Below are 25,614 nucleotides of genomic sequence, written 5' to 3' on the forward strand. Positions count from 1 at the left end.
TGCATAGGCTAGAAATGCCAGAGCATTAAACAAATTAGTTCTGGCAATGCAATAAGCTTGAGTAAGAAGAATAGGGTTAATTAAACCTGTTATGAAATCAGAATGAAAGTTGGAATCTCTCCAGTTCCACCAAAAGCTGTTCTAACAGGTTATCTACCGTCTTTGCTGTATCCTTGCCTAGATCAAGTTATGTTTTGATTTTTTGTTGAATGAAGAGAAGGGGTTTAGCTCTCTGAGGAAAAGAATGTAAGAAATACCTCTAAGCTGCAGATGATGTGGGAGAGCTAACCTATGACACAAAGCTCATTCTGTCTTGTTGCTCTGAACTTCCAAGGATTTGAAAAGGATTTTTCACCGTTGAAAGCAAGTTAATAGAGTCAGAGATAAGTTTCAGGGACGCGATAAAGTTAATTCCCCACCTGTCCACTTCTTGTCATATATCCCTTGACTTACCAACTGCCTCTCTCCGAGTCTAGGAACTGGTGGTGGCAGGGGGGAGCAGTGACCAAGAGAGGAGGAGCGGAGGACCACAGAGCCCCAGTGAGCATCTCAACAGCAACCACTGATCAACAGGTCAGTCATTTGTCCAGTCTGACATGCTGGGATCCAATGTTGGGTTGTTGGGTGGGGTTTTTTTTTTCCAAACAACAGCCAAAAACCCCAAAGCCTAACCCCCCCCCCCAAAAAAAAAAAAACACCCAACCCCCAAACCAACCCATCAAAACAACCTCCAACCCAAACACAAAACCACCAAACCAACCAGGCTCAAATGCTTATACCTACTACATGAAACTCACTGCACAGGTGCGCTTTGAAAGTTCATGCATTGTTTCATGCTCACCATCTACTGACTCTCCCTTCTAAACTGAAAGGGAACAAAGAAATATGTTGACTAAACACTGTCATCCCATGTTAATAAAAAACATCATCCATTGCTTTGGTTAGATCCTTCTGACAAGCTCACAACTGAGTATTTTTTGAAAACTTCTCTCTAGAAGGTCAGTTTACCCTGTGTCACTACCAATTTATCTATAGAGATGTAGAAGGAGTGTAAAATTTATATAGAAGACACCATTATGTATTAAATGCACTAAATTGAAATTCCTTCTCCATTGAGAACTTTATAACTAGGGTAATGAAATTTTTATCAGGTCGTAACTTAGAAGATTAGAAGACTGGTAGCACATTACTCTAAAAATCAAATCTGATTAATGTTTAATTGTAGCAATGTGCAGAGTTATTAATTAGGTGTACTTTCTATGACTCATAAATAGCTATTAAAGCAAAAGCAAGAATAATTTGAAGATTAACATGAGGAGAATGGTATACTTGAGTGGTAAATTACAATTAAACTGAATGGACCTTGTGAAAATAATAGAAATTGTCATCCAATATAATAATTTCGATACATAATGCAGTTATAACAAATTTTCTAGCAATCAAGTCTGACACCTTTTCCTCAGGATATTTTTTTGTGCAGAAGCCAGAGGTGTGAATTAAATTCATTTATGCTTTTCAATGAGAATCCCAGGGCAGATCTTAAAAGCAGTATATCTATGGGGTTCTTACTGCACAACTGAAGCATTCATGCACGTACCTAGACAGGCTTTGTTTAAGAGGGGATCCCAGCTAAGCCTCTTGATTTGTATATTCAAAGAAGCATTGCAATTAAACTTGAAGCTCTGTACCCTTGCACTTTGTTTTTTTTTTTTAATGAACGACCCTCAAAGTCATACAGGGGTTCGAAATCTTGTTTCAGAACTGCATTTCTCCGCACTTTTCTGCTATATTTGTTATTGAGATGGTAGCTAGGCGCATTTTTACTGCTCATTCCCCTGCCTACAGTCTTGCAAAACCAGTTTTATTGCCATTATCAGAAGATGCAACTTACACCGCATTTCTTAAAATACTAATACTACTACTAATAAATAAGTGCCTAATGTTCATGACCTTGTAGAAATGGTTGAATACACAACCAAGAGGCACCAATATCAGAAGTATATAAAATTAATCCACCTTTACTGCTAATTTTGTACCAACGTACCAAAAGCAGATACCTAAGGTTCGTTATCAGCTGTGTTTTCTAAATTTAACTAACAGTTGAAATTGCAATTAGCTTCTACTGTACTGGTCTGGAACAGCAACAGAAAGTAGAACAAATATATAATCTTGTGTCTTATGAAGAAAAAAAAAAAAGGGAAAAAAGGCATTAAACAACTTATCCTGTCTAGGTCTATTATTTATATATGATTTCTTACAATTGCATTCCTGCCATTATTTAAAAAGCTTAATTTTGTAAGCAAAGAGAAGGTAAGTAAATTGTTTTAACATTTAAAATTTTCCTTCAAAAAAAGTGAACAGGACAGTGATACAACACTGAAGAAACTTCTTTGGCTTGCTATTGTCATTTAACACTAAGATTAGTAACTAAAATTAAGGAGTTGCATGCTGGCCAGGTGATCCTCTGGTTTACGTACCTTTAATGCTAGAAACACTTTTTTTTTTTTTTTTTGTTATGATGCAACAAAAAAGTGTTATGTGGCAGGTCAACAACCAGAAACAGAAACGTTTACATTTCTTAAAAGCTCAAAATGCACATGCATGCAAGCTCTGAATAACTGGTTTCTATTATGCACTAAGTATATGCTACACTTGAAATATCTTGGAAATTAGAAAAAATATAATAAAGCAAATTCATTGACACAGTCTTCATCAAAAGAATATTTTGAATTGTCAAGAATCTATCAGATTTAATACCAGCCATTAAAGGACTCTCCAATTGCAACCCATACTTATTTATTTTCTATTACTCGGAGGATGCGAGGTGAGGAAAAAGTGACCAAAACGTTCCGCATGAACAGTGATGCGAGTTTTCTCTATTTACACTTATGCCATCACAAATATCCTCTTAATTGCATGATAGCCGATAGAAACCAAACCCAACAACTTAGCTCTCTATCTAATTTTAGAGCCTTAAAATACTTATAGCGGGAATTCATTACGAACAGGAAATAAAACGGGGAGTTGCAGCTGGCTTTTAAAAGGTTATTTATTCTTAAGCCATTAAAAAGCCTTTTGAAAAGCATCTTTCACTTATGTATTAATGCTTCTAATACATTAATTTTTGGTTAGAATTACTGAATCTTTTGGAAGTTTTATAACAAATGATTGATACAGAGACTCATTATATTGCCTATGTTTTCCTGGGGGTGTTAATAAATCAAGCAAATATGATACAGAACCTGGATTTAAAATATCTCAGGTGGCTAGAACTGGTAATAAAAAATGAATAAACCTCTACTACAGCTAGGGAAATACCCACTACAACGTACAAGAGAATGTTTCACCTAATTGCTCTGTCTTTTCCATCACTACAGTGCTTTATCATCATGTCCCTCATCCACATCTTCAGACATATTCAATTGTGTTAAGGAGACGTAATAAATTCAGTGGTATTAAGGGATTTAGAAAAGGTTTTGGCCTTTGGAAATGTACAGTGGGTTCTAGGAAGTGCGAATATGCCATGTTTCATGTTAAGAGCTGGTGCATAGTGACATTTTTCTTTTAATATGTCCCTAATGTTTTGCAACTCTTGCAGTGCTCTCCAAGTTCCTTGCCTCCCGCAGTTCTAAACAATTCTAGAAACAACAGTTAGGAACTCTTTTCATTCATTTTAACAAGATATAAAGTAAATCTCTATCCTGAATTTTGATTGAAATTGTTTCAGCCTCCTTCCAAAAGGAAGGCATTGCTATACGGATCCTGAATTTAGCCACAAACAGCAGCAATCAGGCCTATAATCACCATAAAACAAATAGCACCATTTTGTCATCAATATATAGATGTGTTTTCACTATGACTGGCTAGAAAACAATTTCTTTCACAAATATTAAACAAAAAGAAAGTTCATTTTGAAAACTATCTCCTTCCTGACGTACAGCAACAAAAATAAAAATTATACATTTTTAGAAACACAGAATGAAACAAAGATTCAGTCACCAAGGCAAGTCAAAAGTTGACATTAAAGTCCTCAAGCAACAGTGTGGGAGTCTGGATCAGGTCCCAGTCTGAACCAGGTGGGGAAAAGTTTTGAATCCAGATTTCTCCCAGCCCCACTGAAGTCAGCACCAACTGGTTAGCGGTGCCGAGGAATGAGTCCTTTTGCCTTTGTTTGTACATTCTATCCCAATCCTAAAATTTTCCACATTAAAGTTTCCATTGAGAAATGAGACTGGAAAAACATCATTATCTAACTTATACAGCACTACTACCTAGATCAGATCACTGATCTTTCTCCTTCTGCATCCAACTCCTGACGGTAAGAAACACATGGACAGTTACTAAATGAGTAGCCCTTGATTTGCATCTACGAGGGTTAGGTTTGGTGGTTTTAACCTATATTACAATATAACAGAAGTTTGAAAACCCATAGTTTTTCCTGAGATAGGTGCATGTGTTTAAAGTGGAGGAAAAAACCAAATATTAGCCTCCCACCTTGAACATTTATAGAAGAGCCAGCCGAGCAGTAGCAGAAAAGCCCACTAATTTCCAAAAACCAGCCTTAAGAGTCAAAACACTGCTATTACCTCCCCAATAGGACCAAAAGGAGGAGTACCAGTCTTTCCCTGGATACCATCACTTAGCGTTGCTCAGAACCAGCCAGACCCACAGGGAAGCACAGCAGAGCGGCATGCAGGGAAGGCTCCACCACCCTCTCCACCTCCTGAAGTGCTTCCATGAATATACTTTGCTTTCTCTACACCCTCCAACCTACCACAGGTAAGCCATTTGCTTGTGGTTAGCAACTCTCTTGCAAGCTAACCCTTTAAAAACAATTAATGAAATACTCCAAGTCAGCAAGCTTTCTAAAGCATAAGCATACATGTGAAAAACTCAGATGCAGAAATCAATCCTGTCTATAATTTCAAAAATTACTAACAATACAAGGAATGTTTCTGATAATCACTTTATGAGTAGTACGTGCGTGGGAGAATGTGATTCATGCAAGACCGTTTCCCTGTCTCGATTTTTAATGTTACTGTACATTATAGGAAAAACTCAGCAGGAATGTCTCAAATATTTTCAGTGAGAAAAGGAAGAACTATAGGGAACCAATTAGGTTTGCCAGCAAACCAAAAGTGTTTGTGACTGGTGCCTCCGAGGGTCAAAAGTAATAAATTTGTCATGCACTAGTATTCCTGATATTACACCTGTGTCAGGGGATAGTGAAGATTAATATCATAATTAGAAATGCTGAACAACATCTCCATTACAAGAGAGATAAAGTGACAATCCTGACACAGTCACAGCAACGATTTTATTCATCGTTTTTCTTCCAACTCGATGAAAGGACATACATTATCAGCTTGGACAACTTCTATATTTTGGAGCAATGAAGCAAATCCACGACCTACCTTTGCAACTGCAGAAGTGCAAAATATCTGGTGAAACTACATGACACAACCTGGGGAGAAGGGGGCTAGAAAACAGGATTAAAGGATGGGGTGACAAGTAGGGAAGGTTTGCCTTCCTTGGCACGGAGGCAAACACATGCTTGTTCTCTACTGCACCTGGCTGACAGCAGAAAGAGAGCAATGCCTCTGATTCACATCTAAGCAGACGACCATCAGCTGTCACTGCAAAGTGATAACCCAAAACCCAAGCCGGTTTAGTCTGGACCAAGTTCCTGCAGATGCAGCGTGGCTGGTACCCAGGGTAATCCTCTCCCTTTGCTCCAGAGGAAACCCCAGAGTACAGTCTGCTGGCAAAGGCAGGTACTATGTTTCAAGATTCAGTCCCAGAGAACAATGCCAAAAAGATAAAATATCTTATATACTTAAAGTGTACTGAGCTTTTATGATACGAGCCCAAAGTTGTGACAACTGTTAATAGCTAAAGGAGATTTTTTTTTAATCAACATTCTGTTAAAATCATTAGAAAGCCTCATTGCATAATAGTCACTAATGCTAAGAAAACAGAGAGTCTATTTTAGAAATGAAACAGGAAAGCTTATCTTCAATGATTTGTGAGTAATTATTATCTTTTCGATAACCTGCATGCGCCATTTTGACAAGAAAACTTAAAAACCATTTCACACAGCTGTGCAGCTGTATCTGCAGCCAGTGAACTGGCCAAATAGCTCAAAAACCTGAAAAATAAATTCACCCCAATTGCACATTATTCTTGCAGTATAATAAAATGAGTTTTGCTCAGTAATCTATTTAGTCCGTTTGGGTTATTTTGGATTTACACCAGGATGGTTCCAAATTACCTCACTACTCCCACACGGCAACTAAAGCAAACACTTGCTAACATTTGAACAGTGGGCGAGGAGCAGAGTTAGTTACATCACCACCACCTTTCCCACAAGCTGAAGAGGGAGCACACGCGAACGGTCGGTGAAGAACACACCAAGAGGCCTCTGCTTGGCCAGAGAGCCGTTCTCAGACGTACGGATTCAAATTTCTTTCCCGCATATAACAGCAAAGCAGCTGGCTGGCGTTAAAAGAGAGGGGATGTTGATGTGGCAAAGGCAGAGCACGTTCTACCTTGTGCTGCTGCATGCAGTGTTAGAGTTTGCTGATGACACTAAGACCAATGGGTGCTAAAAGAAAATGCTTAGCAGCAGCTTAACTCCCTCCCTTTTCTATGTCTTTAGGAATGGAAACAGAGAACATCACTGTGCTAACGTCTAAGCATTCAGCTTAAATCATTCCTGGACCTAAGCCTTCCAGTTAAATACAGTAGCACAAACGGGAGTGTACAGCTTAAGAAGACCTTACTACACCCATCACTTGCTAGCAACAACAAGTACACCTAGGCTAACTTTAGCAAAAACATACAGCAGAAGTCTCCATGGAATTCCCACTACTGATAGGAACATAGTCTGATCTTGAAAGCACAAATTGACAGGGCCTGCCTACATAACCCGCTCCACTGCTAACCATCAAACACAGTGGGAAATTTTTTTTTTTCATAGATAGAAAAATAGAATTGTTGCAAATTCAACCAACTATTTTGTACCTTATCCTGACAGACAAGCAAAACAAATTAGCCACAGTCCTGTTTATAACAGCCTATATGTATTAAAAGACAGTTTTCACATCCAGTCACTCCCTATCTTCTCCTTTTTAAACAAAACAGAGTCCATTCTTTCATTTTCTTCTTAGGAGCTACGTGTTAATTAAACTAGAGTATATTGCTGGTTCTTTTACTAGCTACCTAATCTGCTTACCTCCTTTTCAAAGCCAAGCACTCAAAACTGGACATACTTCTTCAGCTCAGGTGCCAGCAGTACTGAGTGAACAATTAACCTCTTTGCATCCTCTGCCACCCCACGTGTTGTCAATACATCCCAGACCGATGCCTGTCTGTCCCTGCAGCAAATTGCAATCAGCTGGAACTTCCCAATCTTTTCTGTAGAACTGCTTCTTGGCCACAATTATTCCTCATTTTATAGCTGAGCGTTTGATTTTTCCATCTTAGGTACAGAACTCGGCGCTTTCCTTTGTAGAAATTCATCTTCCTGATTTCAGACTATTTCTCCACTTTATCAAGCTCATTTTGAATTTTAATCAGTTCTCCACAGTGCTTGCAACCCCTATCTCCCCTCCTCCCACACTAGCACAGCTTGGTGTCATCATGTACCACACTACAGCTGTGACAAGGAGATGTGCCGGTGGTTGTTTTTTTGGGGGTTTTTTTGAGTTTGAATATGCAGTGAAAAGCAAGAAGGAAGAAAAGAAAATCAATGCCTTAAGAATGTCAGTCTAAATAGCCAGCAAAATATTTTAAAAAGCAGATTAGGAACAGAAACCCAGAAATCTTAAATATCTTCCAGAAGAGCATATCAGCTGAGCACAAAGCTGTGACAAGTTTTTAGCTCTGGGGAAGACACTGCCCATTAATTTAGCCCTTGGCAGCACCTATCTTTAACTATATAATCACATTAATAAGGAATAGGAAATACAACCAAGGGAGGTTTTGCGTTTATTTATGGATCAAGTAATATGAGGTGGATAACATAATTCTTGCAGCACTTTCAGTCTTGTTCCCATCTTTATTATGTTTCCTGGAAACAAATACCCAAATCATATAGCCAAGGTTTCATCATCTACTCTGCATTATCCTGTGATTTTTTTTTTTTAGAATATATTAAGTGCATAGCCATCTTATTTTAGCCTCAGAATATATACTCAGGTGGTTTTCCAGACAAGCAATTAGATGATTGGAAAGTCTCACAAAATGCTCCTGTGAATTGTTCCATGGACAGCAAATCTAGAAGCATCAAACAACTGCAGCATCCCATGGCACTATTACAGCCAAGGGTTATTGCTCACTGTGCAAAGTGACTTGCAGAGGGGTACACAAAATCTTGCAATTAAAAAAAAAAAAAATCCCCAAACTTGGGGACGCCTCCAAAATACAGCATAGTTGCTATCCTACAAGCAACCTGTGAATGCAGATATATGCTACCTGCTAAACCCCAACCCTTTTCAGATCAAGGGCTGACAATTTTACATTGAAATATGCCTTGTATTATTAGCTTTATTAGGAATTTCATAGCACTTCCACTAAAAAGTCAAAAACCCTCTTGCTTTGAAAACAAGCCGTACAGAATCCCCTTGCCTTTTTCTGTTTGCTGAATAGCAAATCAAAACACTACAGAAACTTGGGATATCAGGGAAGGCTCTCTGGGAAGGGAATAAAACAAAACCAACTTGTCAAATGGGACTCCCTGCTGCTGCATACCATGTGGTGTTCTAGTGAGCTGCATCTGTTCAGCTATTAAACATAGTGGTGAATATGATACCGACAGCAGTGATATTATCAAATATGCTGAGTGGTTATTAAGGCTCTATAGCATAATCTTTTCACTTTTTATTTTAATTGGTAGAAGTTACTGTAAAGTAGCTTCACGTATGATAATGCTCTTTGTGCTTGTCCCTAAATGAGAAGGCGCTGCTACATAAACCACAGCGAGTCTTAAAAACTCCATCTGCTATGAAAGGGAAAGGCAGAGTACTTTTGCTCCAGGAACTTTCTGTTGTTCCCTGGAATTCACTGGGTCAGGAATAAAAAACCCTGCATGGGGAACAAAAAGGCTTCAGGACATTAATGTAAGGAAGAACACAGTCTGTAGCATTCACTCTGTAGGCAGTAAGTCGCAAGTCCACCAAGGGTGAGGGCTAAAGAGAAAATAACAAGACATTCCAGCCCCAAAATGGAGCATGATGAGATCCATTGAAGATGTCATGCTTCAATCCCATCCTGCAATCCAGAGGCCCCAGATGGAGTACCTGACCCAACAGCGGAATACGCAGAGGGAAGACTTCCCAGTCCTGTACGAGAGGCTTTTCCTAGACCACCGAGAATGTATAATGCCACAGCAGCAAGCATGATTTACATTTCCCTGAGGGAATATCTGGACTTACATTTGGTCCTTGACTGAACACAGATTATCACCTACAAATTCTAGCAGAAGAAGTTGAAGCCACGTTAGTAGTTTCATGCTGCTGCGCTGAAGGCTGCAGGATAATTTCACAGAGAACTGGCAAAACTGAAGGACTGTGTCTTTCCTTTGTTCCTCAGCAGCCCTTATTCAATGTAAGCTAGGTAATTATCGAAAGCCAAGAAATGCATGAGTCAGTTCCTTCAGCTAATCCACCCTCTGGAGCATCAGAATGCTTCAGTGTAAATGGGCTTTCACAAACAGAGCGATATTTAAGCCTCTCCAAACACTTAACAGGAAAACTCACCCGTTGTTAGTGGTATTGTTACATTAAGCATAAACCACCAGAACACTGAAAATACCAGCTCATTAAATCCTTATCCTGTCTGTTATTGTTGCAGAAATTCTTGTGACCGGCATGATCTAAGCGAAAAAACAAAGAGATTTAACAGTGGCAGCAGCCCACCGTCAGATGGGAAGAAGACTGATAGGGAATGCAAATATCACACACTTATGGTTGTTGCTGGGAGAGAATGGAAAAGGCTGCTTAGCGATATACCAGCAGTGGAGAAGCACCGATGTCAAGCGTGTCATGCTTAGGTAAAAGAGACAGTGATTAGACAGCATAGGCAAGCTACAGAACAGCAGAAGAAGATACAACTGGAAATCTGGGTTTCAGGAAATCCAGATAAATTCCCTGCTCTGGCTCCGTTTCCTGCGTGACCCTGGTACAATGAGTTGGTGTCAAAGATTGTTAAAGTTAAGTAACTAAATTGGATGAAAGTAGGAACCAGGCCACCTGTGTTCGGTTCTACCCTCTGGTACACCAAATTAAATTCAGTGATTTTACTATAATTACTCCTCATTGACACAACAGTGTAAGTAAAAAGTGAGAAAGGCTCAAGACGATAAAACAGTCTAGAAGAAAAAAAGCACTCTAGCATTAAATATTAAAACAAGTTTCCAGTTTGGTGATGACACTGAGGCATCACAGAGCAAAACCTAAATTAAGTAAGTGGTCTAATTATCTAATTATGAGTTACAATTAAGGTAGTATCTCACAAAAACAGAATAGTATTAAGATGAGCTTTCCTTATTAGCACAAAGTGATTAACTGTAATAGCAATGTTTACTTAAACAAATGCCTGAAGCAAAGCAGCAGGTTCTGTAAAATTGGCTCTGCACCTTTCACCTTCCAGCAGGAGTTTTCTGGCCGATCCTGCTCATACTTGTATTTCTGCAGTTTCTTCAGGCAAATTAATGCTGGAAGTGGTGGGATGAGAATTCGTTGGAGTTAGGATCAGAATCTTTTCAGGCCACCAGCAGCACTTTCGCCCTAGCTTTGTTCTGCATCAACAGGCTAATCTCTCTGACTGGTATTAAAAATGATACTGTTCATACTGCACGTTCACTGAAAAACTGCTACACTGGTACTTTGTGCTGCAGTGCACACTATATCCTTATCCTCACTTAGAGCTCATAAATTTAAAAGACAGGGAGTTAATGGGCCAGATCGTGGGTTCTGGCTTATATTTATAAGAAACAAACCTTGATCTGTCCTGTGCAGACCTGTCCCTCTTTCAATGGGTCACAGCAATCCGAGAGTCACTCTCTCTTATTCAAGCTGCCATCAGGAGCTAAAAGCATAGTCTAGGATACTCTGAAAGTGATGTCACTGCTCATGTCTGTCCTTTTTTTTTTTTTTTTTTTTTCCCCCCCAAACCACACATTGTCAGCCCAAAGCGCTTACAACCTGCCTACACCCCACACTGTGGTGGCTTCTAACACACCGGGTACATGTACCTTGCACTTGGTTTTGAGTCAGGCATACCTAGCAGGGAGGAGGGAGTGCAAGTCTTTTTGTGCTTCTCTAAAATTAGGCGAGAACTAGGCAGTAACAAGCTAGGAAATAACATCAGGGCTAACTCTATTATATTACTAGATATAACAAACAGTATATGCTTAAGAAAATATACAATAGATATAATAAGCAGAGAAGTACCCATGTAGGACAGGTGGGCAAAAGTGGCTAGCTCTTGGAAGCAAGTCAATCCTCCACAGCTCTCATCCACTAAATAATCACAATAATTTCCCATGATTCGATGCTTCTTCCTTTGGGTGATCAGCGAGGTTCCAGTGAACATCTCAACTGTTCTGCTATTACAAATAGTCAAGTATTCTTTAAATCTTACTAAGGTTGCTAAAATGTCTGCTAAATTTTTCATCAGCTCTTTTTATACATGGCAATGTTCTGGAAGAGTTGGTGCCAAGTCATTAATATATCTGTAACCTTCATATGCAAGGATGTTGGCTAGTAACCAGTGCAGGAAATTTTGGATTAAAAGGCCCTGATTAGACTGGGATGGATCTAAAACATCAATGGGAGAATATAATGTTAAGTAGGAAAGGTGCTGCTATGGAGGAAAGATGGGCTATTTATTTATCTGTACATTATAAACTAATTCTTCTGTCTTCCTTTCTGAAGCCAGAAATTGGCATTTATATGTAAGAAACCTAGTCACAAAAGGATATGTCTCCTGATTTTGGCCACGTGCTTATTTGCTTTGTTCTTGCTGCTAAGTCATCAATGGTCCTCATCAAGAAGGTCTTCCATGTGAGTACACCATACAGTCACCATCTGAAGTGACTCCCCTGTTCCTTTAGCTATACAATATGCCTCATTCTGTGTGAAGGAAAAGGTATGAAATCACTGCTTTCACTGGGATTCACTGGGACGGCAGAATACGCACAGCACACAAATTGGTGTTTGAGGACACAGCAGAAAAACAACTTAGGGAACTTAGGAACTTAGGGAAAGGGATGAGAAAGAAAGAATACTTGAAAATAAGACTGGACATAATCCATACAGTACTTCAGAGCTTTAAAACTAGCAATGTAAAAAATAAGAGCTGCTTTACGAAGGGGTCATGAGCTTCTTCAAGTTTATGTTAATTAAATATGCTTGCTCTTTTGCTTGCCTCTCCAAATTGGTTAGCTTCAGTTCTTAAAAATGCACAGTTTTTGTTATTAGTATAACATGACTCAGCCCAAACCCTCTCTATTCTTAATCTTTTTAGCATTATTTTAACTTCAGCAAGGCCCCAGGAAAATTGAGTTCCATGTTTATGTTCTCTCCTCATGCTGGATCAAACGTCCCATTTGTGTAGTTTGCAACAGCAAAGTCAAAGAAAGACTTGCCATCAAATTTAATCTTAAGCAGTTCAGCCAACAGATGGATTCAATTTACAGCATAATCTTGAGATATGCGAGATCAGAAGGGATCTTAAAGTCCACGATCTAGTCTGCAAGATCATTTCATACAAAGCCATGGCCACATGCAATCCTTTCCATATTGTTATCAGATTATTCTAATATATGTGGACCCACCAGAAGTATTTTAAATATCTACTCACCCTCAGCCGGGCTCTACATCTTTGCTAGAAAAAAGCACCTCAGGAGATTCATTAGTGTCAAGGGCTGGAGCATTTTGTGACCGACACACGGTATTTTAGCTGAGAACTTAGGCTGTGCCCGGTGCCATTTTCTCTCACCAAGGGGCTGGCAGGTGGTGACCCCGTGATACAGCATGCTTTTTGGGAAGAAAGCTTTTATCATCCCAAAAGCACAAAAGGAGCAGAATGCAGAAAGGAGTTATTAGCTGGGTAGAGGAAGATGTGAGAACTTCTATTTATCCCAAGACAGAGGAAGAAGATGAATGGAGTTGCTTCCCTCAAGCACATTTCCAGGCTGGGGAACCAGGAATCACAGCTGGGAGATCAGACCTGCCACGCTGCTACAATGGACCTTCCAGGCCAGCATCAGGATTTCTCCTTGCAGCACTCCATGATGGCAGTAATAGCCAAACTGTTTCATTATATCGACTGTCCAAATTCCATTCATATTTTTCGTACAGTAAGGAGTCAGTCTGGTCTGTGCCAGAATTAGCACATTTCCTTGACCTTCTCTCAGCAATTTGGCCTCTTTATGGCAAGAGCAGACCACTGTCGCTCAGTGTGCAATAACAGACGGTGCAGAGTATTCAAGATGAGGCATTAGCAAACAGCTTACATCATAAAACCCCCTTTCGGAGTTTTTTTAATCTATGTCTCTGCTAATACAAAAGAATAACTTAATTGCATTTTTTCAAGGCATGGCTTGACCATTTCAGAGATTTATTTATTTTCTTTCCTACAAACTTAGATCTTTAACCTGATCAGTGAGGTAAATGATTGCTGCATTTAGCACACATTCCCTAGATTAATTCATTGCTCCCATTCTAGTTCACTTAATGTTTGTGTACATTGAATTGCATTCTCACCTGCCTGTCTAGTCCCATAAATGATTCTTTTTTGATTGCACTGCTTTTCATTATACAACCCCATGAACAAGTCTGGAAATCCTGGCTTCATAGTAATTTTTCTTCAGTTTAAAGATTAACACATAGTAAGGTTGCTGAGGTTTTTGTTCCCCTAAGAGAAGAATAATCGCTAGCCACAACTGTTAAACTTCCTATAGCATTTTCCATACACATACAGTAATGAGGAAAAAAATCACAAATAAATATCATGTATATAAGTATAATAACAAAATATCAAATATTAGCAGTCTGGACGAGATAACATCATCCTTAAGAAATTTTCTTATGCCTTAATGTAGCAGAATATTAAATATCACAACTCCGATAAACATAATGATCCAAAGTCCTTCCAGGGCTCCAGAGTGATCCCTGATGCCCACTTAGCTGACATGATGATGGTCTCATTTTCAGAGGTGCTGACTATATTCAGCTTCCATTGACTTTAGCCACGATGTGCATGCTCAGCACTTCTAAAATATCAGATTTCTGAAACCGAGTTATCTTTTTTTTTTTTTTTTTCAGCCCTTCCTGGACATGAATAATTTGATTTTAAATTCATTACTGTTTCGTGTATATACAAGCCACCACTGGCCTTATCAAATCTTTGCATTGCACAGATATGCATATAATAATAAGGAATTCCATATTTGAAAGATGATTATTAGAAGAAACATTATCCTGGGAATATTTTTTTTAAAGATTATTAAACTCTTCCTGGAAAACTTAATTAGCTCCAATATAAACCACTAAAATCACAGGTATTTTTACCATCAATCTCACTGAAAATACATCCAACTCTCTAGGCATTGATCCAAATACAACTAAGTCAATAAGAATCTTTCAACTGACTTTCCATTAGGCATTAAGCCCAAGACGTGTGAAGTATTCAAAAGAGAATAATAAATTAATTTATCTTAAAACTTTGCGATATTTTTCTCTGGTATGCTCCAACACAGAAGTGTGATCCTCACCTGAGTTTCACTATTTCTGTTCACTTGAGGGAAGGTCATTATACTTGCATAAATTAAAATTATCCATATATTATGTACATGTACAATAGAATCTAACAGAGTCAGCTATTAAAAGTCTGACACAGAAGAAAACTGCATATGTATAACTAAGAGACAGAGGGAGGGAAGCAGGAAATAGCAGTCCTTTTAATTATGCCAAAAGTTAAAAAAAAAGGTGTAGGAAAAAAAAGTTGAGAGAGGACTTTTGCAGAATTTTCCATTAACTGAAAATCATTTTCATTAGCTGAAAATCAAAACCACTTGATAACAATATTATGGTTTTTACACAAAAGTCAGCATTTCATTTGGGGCTATTAAATATTTCCCTGCTTTATAAAAATGAAGTATATCGTATGCAAAAAATTGAATACAAAACTCAGAAAATGGGGAAGCATTAACCTCCTTTTAAACCACGAGAATTTTTGAACTGAAGCTGACAAAAACTCACAAAAACTTTCACTTGATTTTTATGCACATCTTCCTCATGGAAAAAGTTTCAAATGAAAAATGCCTTTCCCACAATATATATTTTAATAGATGTAGTATATAAATAGTTGGGACAAAGGGCACAAACTGAATTTATTCATGATCCAAGCCCCAGTTGTCTGTAAGACATACAATATTTTCTCTGCTACGACTGTTTTCACCTCAGTCATTAATTGTTACTCTGAAGGCTTCACAAGCACATTTTGAAAATCTAAGTACAATACTGATTAATCTATCATGCCAGTAATGCTGCATCTTCAGAGTATTTCAGGTTAATTAAGTGTATTATACATTGCATATATTGATAATATCTGTCCTTAATCATACTACACATTGCAGGTAAGGTAACATGTTACAACATCTTCTAAAATAGTTTTCCATGCTTTCCCATCACAGTATCAATCTTATTGGTTTACATGAAATAAAAAATATCTACCACAATCTACCCTGAATTTAATTTCTTTTTATTTTTGTACATTTACTATATCCTAGGTAGGATTGTCACTCTTCTCTTGCTGGAATTACAAGGTGTTTTTCCCCAGCTTCCCCCAGAAGGTATCCATACCCACTTGAGATACCAGAAATGAGCCCAGTTTAGCTTAAGGAGCTAGTGTCCCGGAGGCTGGGTGGTGTCTTTTCTGGAACAACAAAGCTGTAAGATCTAAAATGGTCTGCTGGCCTTATCTCCCAAACTTCTTGTTCTCAATTTCAAAATCAGCTATAACCGTAAAAACAGCAAATTGGTTTTGTGCTCGCAAAATACTTTGATTTTAAAGCAATTGACACAAACAAGGAAGACACAGAAACTGCTGATTCTTTTCATCAGGCACCCAAAATGTTACATTTTGGTATAGTTTAAAGTCTTTAATTTTAACAATGAAAGATAAAAATGTGGCATAATTTATACTTAAAAGAATTTTTTAAAGTGGTTGAAGTCTATTGATGGAAATCTATCCTTCTTGTCTTCATTAGTAGAGCAAATATTACTTGAGCCACATGGGAGAATGCCAGTTTCCTATGCTACCAGCATTGCCAGAAAAAGCAAATTAACAGGATTTCTTAGCCCTTAAAGGCAATACTTTGTCTGACTTCACTTTGCTCTTCACCATAGAAAAGCTGGAAACTTGAGGCAGCAACAGCACAGTCCTTGTGAGACAATGACAGATATATATGTAAACACACACACACACACTTCTGTCTAATGATGTGGGAGAAGAGGGTGGGAAGAGAAGAGAAGAGTGGAGATAGGAACAGGCATCACTGACGGAATCACCTGTGGGCTTTAGAAGTCAATGAATAAGCCAAGCACAGAAGTGCACATGGTGATTAACCAAACAATGTGTGAATAAGCTGCCTCCTTTTTCCACTTGGCATGGAGATGGATGCGGACCATGCCAAGAAAAAGGGAAAAAAAGGAAGATTATAGTAATTCTCAGAGCCTATCTGTCTTCTTTTATCTATCAACAGGAGAAGGAAGTGGCAGTGGACTTTCAGGCATGATATCTATTTCCTCTTGAACTAGGTCTCACAGCAGAGACTGCACAGGAGACCACTTCCATAACAGAAGTCAAGTGATGGCCACGAAAACTAATTGCTGCACCTCTGGATGACTAAACCATATTAACATCCCCTTCTGGAAGCACCGGGATGCAGACGTATCATATACACAACCAGTTCTTTATATCCAGGCTGCTGCAGTACAAGTAGAATTTTATAATAATCTATCTTGGAATTTAAAGTATTTGCACTGGAATTGTTAAGCATCTGGTAGCAATGCAGATTACACATTTTTTGAAATGTTTCCCATATTAACAATGGTTATTTGGGGAGGTTAAATGATTACTTTAAATAAATGTGTTCCTAACCTAACGTTAAAGCTGTGATTCAGATGATCAAGTAGCAATTTTCCAAATCAGAATTTGTTATGAGCTTGATTTCATTATTAGGTTTACATCATCTTTAAGTAAACAGAAGAATAAAGAGGGCAAGCACACACTGAAGTACCATAATCAAACTTGTAACTTCCTCTTCCATTCCTACAATGAAGACGGTTAAGAACATGCTATCTCATAGCTCTGTTCTGAAACACCCCAAACAAGCATCCTCCCCAACATGCTAGTGAGGACTATGATTAAAAATGTTTTAACTCAAAGCAATAGTTCCAACATGGAATTTTCTTTGCCACCATTTTGCTTAAAACCTGTCCTTACACATCTGTCGCAAATCTTGTCACTGGGGAGGATCTGAGTGATTATTGACCTCCTGAGTAAAATGGAAACTAAATAACAACAGAACCAGTTTCTATTATACTGTAAAACTGCATCCCAGCATAACTAAATCATAGCATAACAGAATGGTTTGGGTTGGAAGGGACCTCAAAGACCATCTAGTTCCAACCTCCCCTGTCATGGGCAGGGACACCCTCCACTAGACCAGGTTGCTCAAAGCCTCATCCAACCTGGTCTTGAACACTTCCAGGGAGGGCGCAATCACAACTACATCCTTGTTATAATGTTATAGTGTATATAAGACAGGTAAGTTATCCATGCATAGTGCATCTCAATGTACACAGGCATTTATTGCTCATGCACATTGATTATACAAACAAGTGAGCAGGTGCATGCAAAAGAACATGCAGACTTAGACTCTTTCCTCTTCCCAGTTTTCCCTCCTTCCACTATGCACAGCTTTTGCATGTTTCTGGTTATTTAGTAGATAAGACATTCTTAGTGGCATCTCAACATTGGTGCAAGAAGGAAGTTTTGAATGAGACATCCCTTCAACTACTTTTATTACAGCTAGTTTAATGCACTAGCTGCCAATATTGAAAAACTTTGACCCAATAAACTGTTTTTCAACTAGAACATATACACAGGCCTCTTCGTTTCTATGATGTTCTTCATTTTTACAATCATGATGTTTCACAATATCTTGCTGAGCTAAAATAGATCTCAGGTAAAATTCTCAGAAGTGCCTCCAGTTCCACTGACTTTAATAAGATATATGTTCTTTGGTACCATGAGTGCTTTTGAAAATAGTGCCTTTCAACTTTCTTTTGAATACTATCCTTATATGAAATAGATTCTGGGAAATTATATCCCAGCAGTTTTCCAAGCTTTAACTAACATTGATGACCCTTAAAAAAATCCTTGCCAGATGTCTTAGAATTTCAGGTCAATCCCTCAGTGTCTTCACTCTAGAGACAGACTAAAGAGAAGCAGCTCTCAGAAGGTCAGACCTTATTCCAGTGAAATTTCTGCACAGTTATCACGGATTTTGCTCTGAAGCAGAGTAGGCTTCAAGGAGGTTCCCAAAGTCTCTTGCAAAGACAACAGTAGGAGGCCAGGATCACCTCATAGAGCGTGACGATAAAAAGCTGCTTCATAGGAGCTTCAAAAGACCGGTAAAATATAATTTATTACTCCTGCCTTAAGCTGGTAGTGTTTCTGACCATAGAAAACTCTCAATTCTTCAACCATCTCTTGCTACTGCATGGGTATAAGAAAGTTATTTGGGAAAAAAATAACAAAATGAAACACTTAGGAGCAGGCAATAATTTTTGATCTCCAACTCATAATTAATGAACCCCATGTTTGTTTTAAAATGGAAAAATCAAGGCAAGACAGAAGATTGCATGAATATTATGATTTTGATAGACTTCAGGTATAGAAACAACAAAAAAAATATTCCTTAATATGCTAATGAAAAAGAACACACTGTTGACCACAGTGGGTGGATGGGGTCTCAGATTGCAAAGAAATGGGCAAATGACGACTAGGCACCTGATGGTAGATGTGGCTTTGGAAAGAAAATTTTTCACATTCTCTTCAGCAACACAATACTTGCCTTGAAAAATGTAGGGTCCCAGCTTTTCTGGCACCTGGGAGAAGTTGCTTTGTTCACATTTTTAAATTAAGATTGTACAATAACAGCCAGCCATTTTTCCATGTGTTTCAATGTGAGAGAAGGGTATAGACAACCTCTGAATTTTATTTCAGGCCTTCTTCCTTTGTTTATTTACTCAAGCCAGTAAATAAATAAAAAAAAAATCACCTCGGTCCACAATGCAAGTGCCTTTACAGAAATAAGGAGCTTGGGAAGATTGAATACTGTAATTCCCTCTAATTTTAAAAATGATCACTGCTGAATGTTTTCTGAGGGTAAAAGTGTAATTGGTTATAGATCAATAAGTAATTTCATTCAAAAGGAACTCTTCTGTTCCTGAAAGTAGAGAGATTCTTAAATCAAAATCAAACTAATACATTAACAAAGTTGAGACTAATCTAAACAACAGAATTTTATACTGCCCTAGTTATGTTTATCTCCATTGATCATTTATTTATGTTGCCATAAAAATCCAGATGCTTTCAATTTTGATTGCTAGTTATTTGCTTTAAGGCAGCTGAAATTACTTTTTTAGACTTCCTAGCTTGACATCTTGCTTTCTGCTTAAGATTTATCATCACAAAGGAATGGTGAAATCAGAGGATAAATTCTAGTATTAACAATAAGCACAGTCAATTGTGATACACTGTAATTCCCCCAGCAGATTCCAGATTAAATCCTCCAGGACTAATGTATCTTCCTCTGACATTGCTAAATCCTATGCAATTAGATTGCAGTAAACTGCTATACCTGTACAGGTATCACAATATGATTTTTAATTGAAAAGCAATATAAAGTAGTGCTGTATAATGTAAAAGGCATTTTCAGAATGCCTGAGACCCTGTACGGTATTGTATGCTAAGCCATTATCATTTAGTTCACTATTGACCCGAAAAAGTTCATTACCAAACTGCTGTATTTACATTAAAGCAAAATAAAGAACACAAATATAAGAACAATCAAGAGAAGAAGAAATATCATGCATGTGTTAATAATACTTACGATATGCAGCTCTAAATAATCTCCAAGCCCAGTAGAACTGTCCACTCGTACCAACACGGCTTCTTTTTGAACAGTACTAAACCCTATTGCCAGTCTGTCCGCACGAGTGCTTGGCCGATCATTAGGAGGCCACGTGTAAGTGATTTGTCCACCACCTTTGCTAAAGATATATGTTGTTCCCGCTGTAAAACAGAAATAAAGGTAATTAGCTCACTTGCAGCAACGCAAACCCGCATGGAAATCATATGCTCTACAAAAATCAAGATGTTCTCATACAGCAAATGGATTCAGGGAACCAAACAAGACTATATTTCAACATGAAGGGGTCTTTATCGCTGAAAATTTTGCAGCAAGTGAAATATTAGTGCAATCAACACAGAATATAACATAATTGCATATGCAGTAACTTAAAATACCATAGCTCTGATTCAGAAATGCGTATCTATTCAAGAGAGTTCTTAAGCATATGCTTCAGGAACATGTTTCTCTGATGTGCAGAACAGGGATGAGCTGAACCAAATGCCTTCCCAAACTGGCCCTATGAGGAGAAGTTGTCAAGTAATTCCAGTGACTGACAAAAAAAATGCAGCTCCTTATTTACACAATGAAAATGATATGCACTATATGATACGTCATCATGCCCAGCGAAGCAAGACGTTAACAAATACATTCAGATAAGACTTTTACAGATCTGAGGTTTATCAGCTTGTGACAGATGGGGATAACAAATGGAAACATACTTTGCTTGTCATGTCAGAACAAAAAGATATCAGTCTACCATCTAAGTAAGCAATGGCTTATTTGCATAATGCTCAATGTATAACTTATAAGAGTGGAAATTTTTGCACATTATCTCCAGTGTGCACTTACAAAATCTATAATCTGTTTTAAACAAGTGTTGTAATCTGAAACTGCTTAGCACTCAGGTGCTTAACTTCATCACCAGCATATTTCCTCTGAACTAAAATAGCAGCATATCCAGACATTTTCCATTTAAAACTTGTATCCTAACAAAGGCATATAGCAGGCAAATTGTGCATGCACTTTATCTTTCACTTATACAGTCGCTACAAGCTGTCCACTTCTTTTCGATACAGATAGGTCAAAGCTTAGAGAGATATGTCAGTGCATTGTAAATACAGATGTCTAGTTTTACTAGCTATTCTAAGCTGGCTCACTGTGAGGTTACTCTCAATTTTATTAGATGTAATTCAGTGTATTCCACCCAATACTCTCACTACATACTTCCCATGTCCACGTAAGGAGTAAGTGCATAACAGCATCATTGCCATTTTCTTACTTTCTTTCAAGATTGACCAAAAATGTTGTGAGCATACACAAGGATCTAAAATCCCTTGGACCTGTAGACTTTTAAAGCTGAAAACAAGAAGGGCTGTATAGTTACACTGCTCCTTCAACTTCCAGATCTCTCAAAATCTTACTCTACTGTTGAGCAAGACCGTTTTGTGTCAGTTTCAGAGCAAAACAGTCACCTGGTCTTTCGGAAAAGATATCCTATATTTATTTCTAACATCACTTTTCCTTTATGGAATTGTGTACCTACCCGTTAGTTTTTTTCCAGTACCACCAATTTGTAATATTTTATGCACTGTGCATAGCACTTAAAAACCGGTAGAGCTCATTTTAGATCAACACACTTGCAGGATTGCACTGTGCTTCAAATAAATCTCTTGGCTTTTCTCTTGATGGCAAAATACCAAGCTGCATGTGTTTTAGGAAAACTTGTCAACTCTGTTTTAGCAAAGACAAACACAATTACAGATCTGATATTTAAGGTTTCACTTACACTCCAAGTGAAATCAGGGTTTATCGTCATTATAAATGATGATATAATGTCATTTATTATGACAATATAAACATTGTTATAAAGAGTTGTGCCAGAGTAGTGAAGATAGGGGCTGTGCCTTAAAAAAGCTTGGTAGTGGACATGGGCAAATGGTGTCTGGTTTAGGAACACGTGTGGCAAAAACCTAATCTCCTGCTCTCCCAGAGGTTTTGCTTTCTTCATACGCAGTGCTCTGAAATGCACAATAATCTGCTGCATGCTATTCAGTAATGATGGTTGAATCTCCAGTTCTAGTATATGCCGAAACAAAGATACATGAGACAGGTAATATCACTCTTGATGGTCCCCAAGTTCTCCTCTTTGCTGCTAGTGTTGATTTCAAATCTTGAGCCAATTGAGAAGTGACAGAGTTTGGACCTTCATACAGTATATATCACATTGGTGTCTGTAGTGAAAGGATTTATTCTGTGCTGATGAAAAGCTGAGGGCTTGATCCAAAGCTCATTAAAAACAGTGACAGCCTTTCTGTTGACTTCATAAAATACTGTGTCAGGTCACAAATGAGGTTTTTATAAGTAACAAAAACGAGAAGGCTGAGAAAAAACAACTCCTTACACCTCAATGTCAAAGATGAAACTTAGAATAGTACATAAGATTTAAGTGGGAGTGCATAATTCTCCATTTCTTGGTTGTAACAGATGTGTTTACCCAATACAGAAGACAAAGAAAAAGCCTGCCAAGCGATGGTGGAGTCATATGGAATACAATGACCCAGAAGTAAGTCACCAGATCCGAACAATGAGAGATTCTGTTGTTCTTATTCAGAATTAATCTTTGTCACAGTTTTTTGCTAAATACTGCCCTTCAAATAAACCAACGAAGAGCGGAAATTCATTCCATATTGCTGCCGCATTGAAGCCAAGGCCAGTGTCAGTTGGGCTGAATAAATCTAGCTGTAAATCTTAAACTACGTAAAATCAACATTGAAGTTAAAAACCTTATCTTTTATCTATGATAACATGTGGCTTATGGTTTTTTTATGGCAAAGCTTTTCCTTCTTTATAACTGTCCATTTAGTAGCTCTTCGTACTAACTGCGTGTCTGGTAACAGGCTAATTAATCCATGCTGATGAATACAGATCTGCCTCTGTCTAAGCTGTACAGGGAGTCACGTTCTTTGAATTTCCTGTATTAATTATGAAAAAATGGGTCGGAAGCCATTTGAGAATAGGTCCTCTAGTGTTTATATTTCAAGAAAGACAAATATAATAATGTAAAATTTATTACTCTGGGATTGATCTCTGCTTATAGTACGACCTCCCATTAACTATTAAAAGCTAGAAACTGAGCAGTTGTTTGAAACCACCCTGCTTACTATCCATTTTGGATCTGTTAAGACACAACAGAGGAAGCCTAATTCACTTGCTCCATAAAGGCTTTTATGCTCTCTGACAAACTTTATAACATCTCTGCCTTTCTTTCAGAACATTGTCACTAAAACCCAGTCATCTTCCTTCTCTCTTGTAGCTTATGGCACTGTGTTGCTTGGGGTTTATCATCTCAAGAGAATTGAAAGCAGCAGAATTAGAATGTCAAGCATAGCAATGCCATCAGCACAGTACTTGTAAGCAGGCAACTTTGTAACATGCCAGTTATATCTCTCAGCCGTAGAATTTACTGCGTGATTCTTTATGCGTCCGTGCATCAACACAATGTTTAGGAAAAATGTCCATACAACCCTTTGATATTCTTCACCGTGAAAGCATGGTTCCCGTTGTAACAAACTGCCAGTGGTCAAGATACAGTAATGTTTTTTAATGGGCTGGGTCTCTCAAGTCCTACTTGTTTGCAAAATTCATCTTTATGAAATAGTGCATTCATTCCAGCACAGCCTGGCAGCAACTCAAGGACATCTGCTTACCTATACAGTATTAAGCAGATAAATATTTTGTTTAGTACCCATTTACTGTATCTATTACTGTGTATGACTGCAAAGCTTTTCAATATTTATTGCTCTGAAGTCACATCTGATGTAGTTTAATAGTTTGCTCAAACCACCAACAAATCAACAGCTTTCTACCTTCCTCATGTTCATCCCAATTTTGTGCTTGAGGTATATTGTACTGAAGGGTAATGTACATAATTCCATTTTTCCCATATAACATTAGTAACTTAATGTTTATTTTCAGCATTCACATCAGGTTTCAGATGCTGATTAAGTGAAAGCAATGGTTTGATTAAGCTCTAGACCCCAACAGACTACAATTCCATCACACACTATAGCTGGAAAACTAAAGACTGAAGCCTGTAAACTTCAATAATGAAAACTATTAGCTGTCCTTTCATGAATCATAAAGCAATTTTTAACTATTATAAAAAATATTAAGGGTAAGCATTGCTGGTTATAATGAGAAATTACACAATAATGTAATTTTCTTCCTTCTGTATGTTATCAGTACTTCATTCTGGGCTAGAATGAACCCTCTTATTCCCACCGGTAAGTAATTACTTGCATTGATAAACCTGCTGAATCCAGTGAGACTATTTGTGCAGGGTACTATTAATTACCAAGAGTGAAGAATTTACAATATGAATATATGTGTGTGTCTATCTATATATATATACACACATTTGCCCAAACATCTGTATGGAGGCATTAATCACACTTGCTATGTTCAGAGGAGCATACAAATCTCCATTAATACTTCTTTTCACATTTTCATCTATGTATTTTCATCCTGCCCAAGCTGAAGTTCCAGAAAAGTACACAAAATTTCCATACAGAGATTTGTACAGATTTTCTAAGGTAAGTAAAGAAAGGAATGTTTCAAGTCTGAAACATGATACGCCAGGAGGAGTGAGGGGGGTGTTTTGAAATAATCAGTTTGTTGGATTAAAATACAACTCTTCTGTGTGTTTCTTCTAGACTGTGATGTTATTAATTATTTACACAGAACAGCGAATATACACCACAGGATTGAGGTGAGGAGGGAATGGCCATTAGGGTTAACATGGGAAGAAGATGAGAAGAGCTGCAGGAAGAAGTATTTCAGACTAAAGATCAGATTCAATTGAAAACTTCCTGAAGGCATCCTGGTACACTCCCTCCCACTAATCCAGGCAGGAGCCTGAATGTGGATTGTAACTGCTTTGCTGCGACAATGACATCAAGCTTCTCAAAGCAGTCTCTTAAACAGCAGAAGGAGAAGGATAGGGAAGGAGAAGCTTTTCAAATGGATCATTGCCTGTAGCTCTCCAAAAAGCTTGAGCCACAGGTGTAAGAATGGAGAAATGTCTCATTTTCTGGCCGGCTTCCTCTTAGACTTGTGGATAATAGGATCTAGGAGTGTATTTATGGTGTTCCCTTGACCACATTCAGCTCGGCAAATCTTAAAGGGTCATAGTTTTCCTGGAAATTGAGTGCTACTCAAAACAATTTCTAGTTAGGTCCTTAAACCAATCTGACTGCATGCTCGAACTATGACTGTGGCCAGCAGTCTTATCCTGCCAGTACATCTATCAACTGCAAGATCACAAACTGCATAGCATAATTCCTTAGTAATTCCATTACTTCATTCATTGATATTCCACTCTACCAGAGTAACCATAAGAAGAC

General features: G+C 38.0%; 1 protein-coding gene across 1 annotated transcript in view; it reads right to left on the reverse strand.

Annotated features, from left to right (window-relative positions):
• Positions 1 to 25,614, reverse strand: part of NRXN1 (neurexin 1) — a 733,713-nt gene that overhangs the window by 201,483 nt on the left and 506,616 nt on the right. The window contains 1 exon segment of the mRNA XM_075749468.1: positions 20,192 to 20,373. Within this exon segment, the coding sequence (XP_075605583.1) occupies positions 20,192 to 20,373 (182 nt within the window).

Source organism: Balearica regulorum, chromosome 3 (assembly GCF_011004875.1).
Source record: "Balearica regulorum gibbericeps isolate bBalReg1 chromosome 3, bBalReg1.pri, whole genome shotgun sequence".
NCBI lineage: Eukaryota > Metazoa > Chordata > Aves > Gruiformes > Gruidae > Balearica > Balearica regulorum.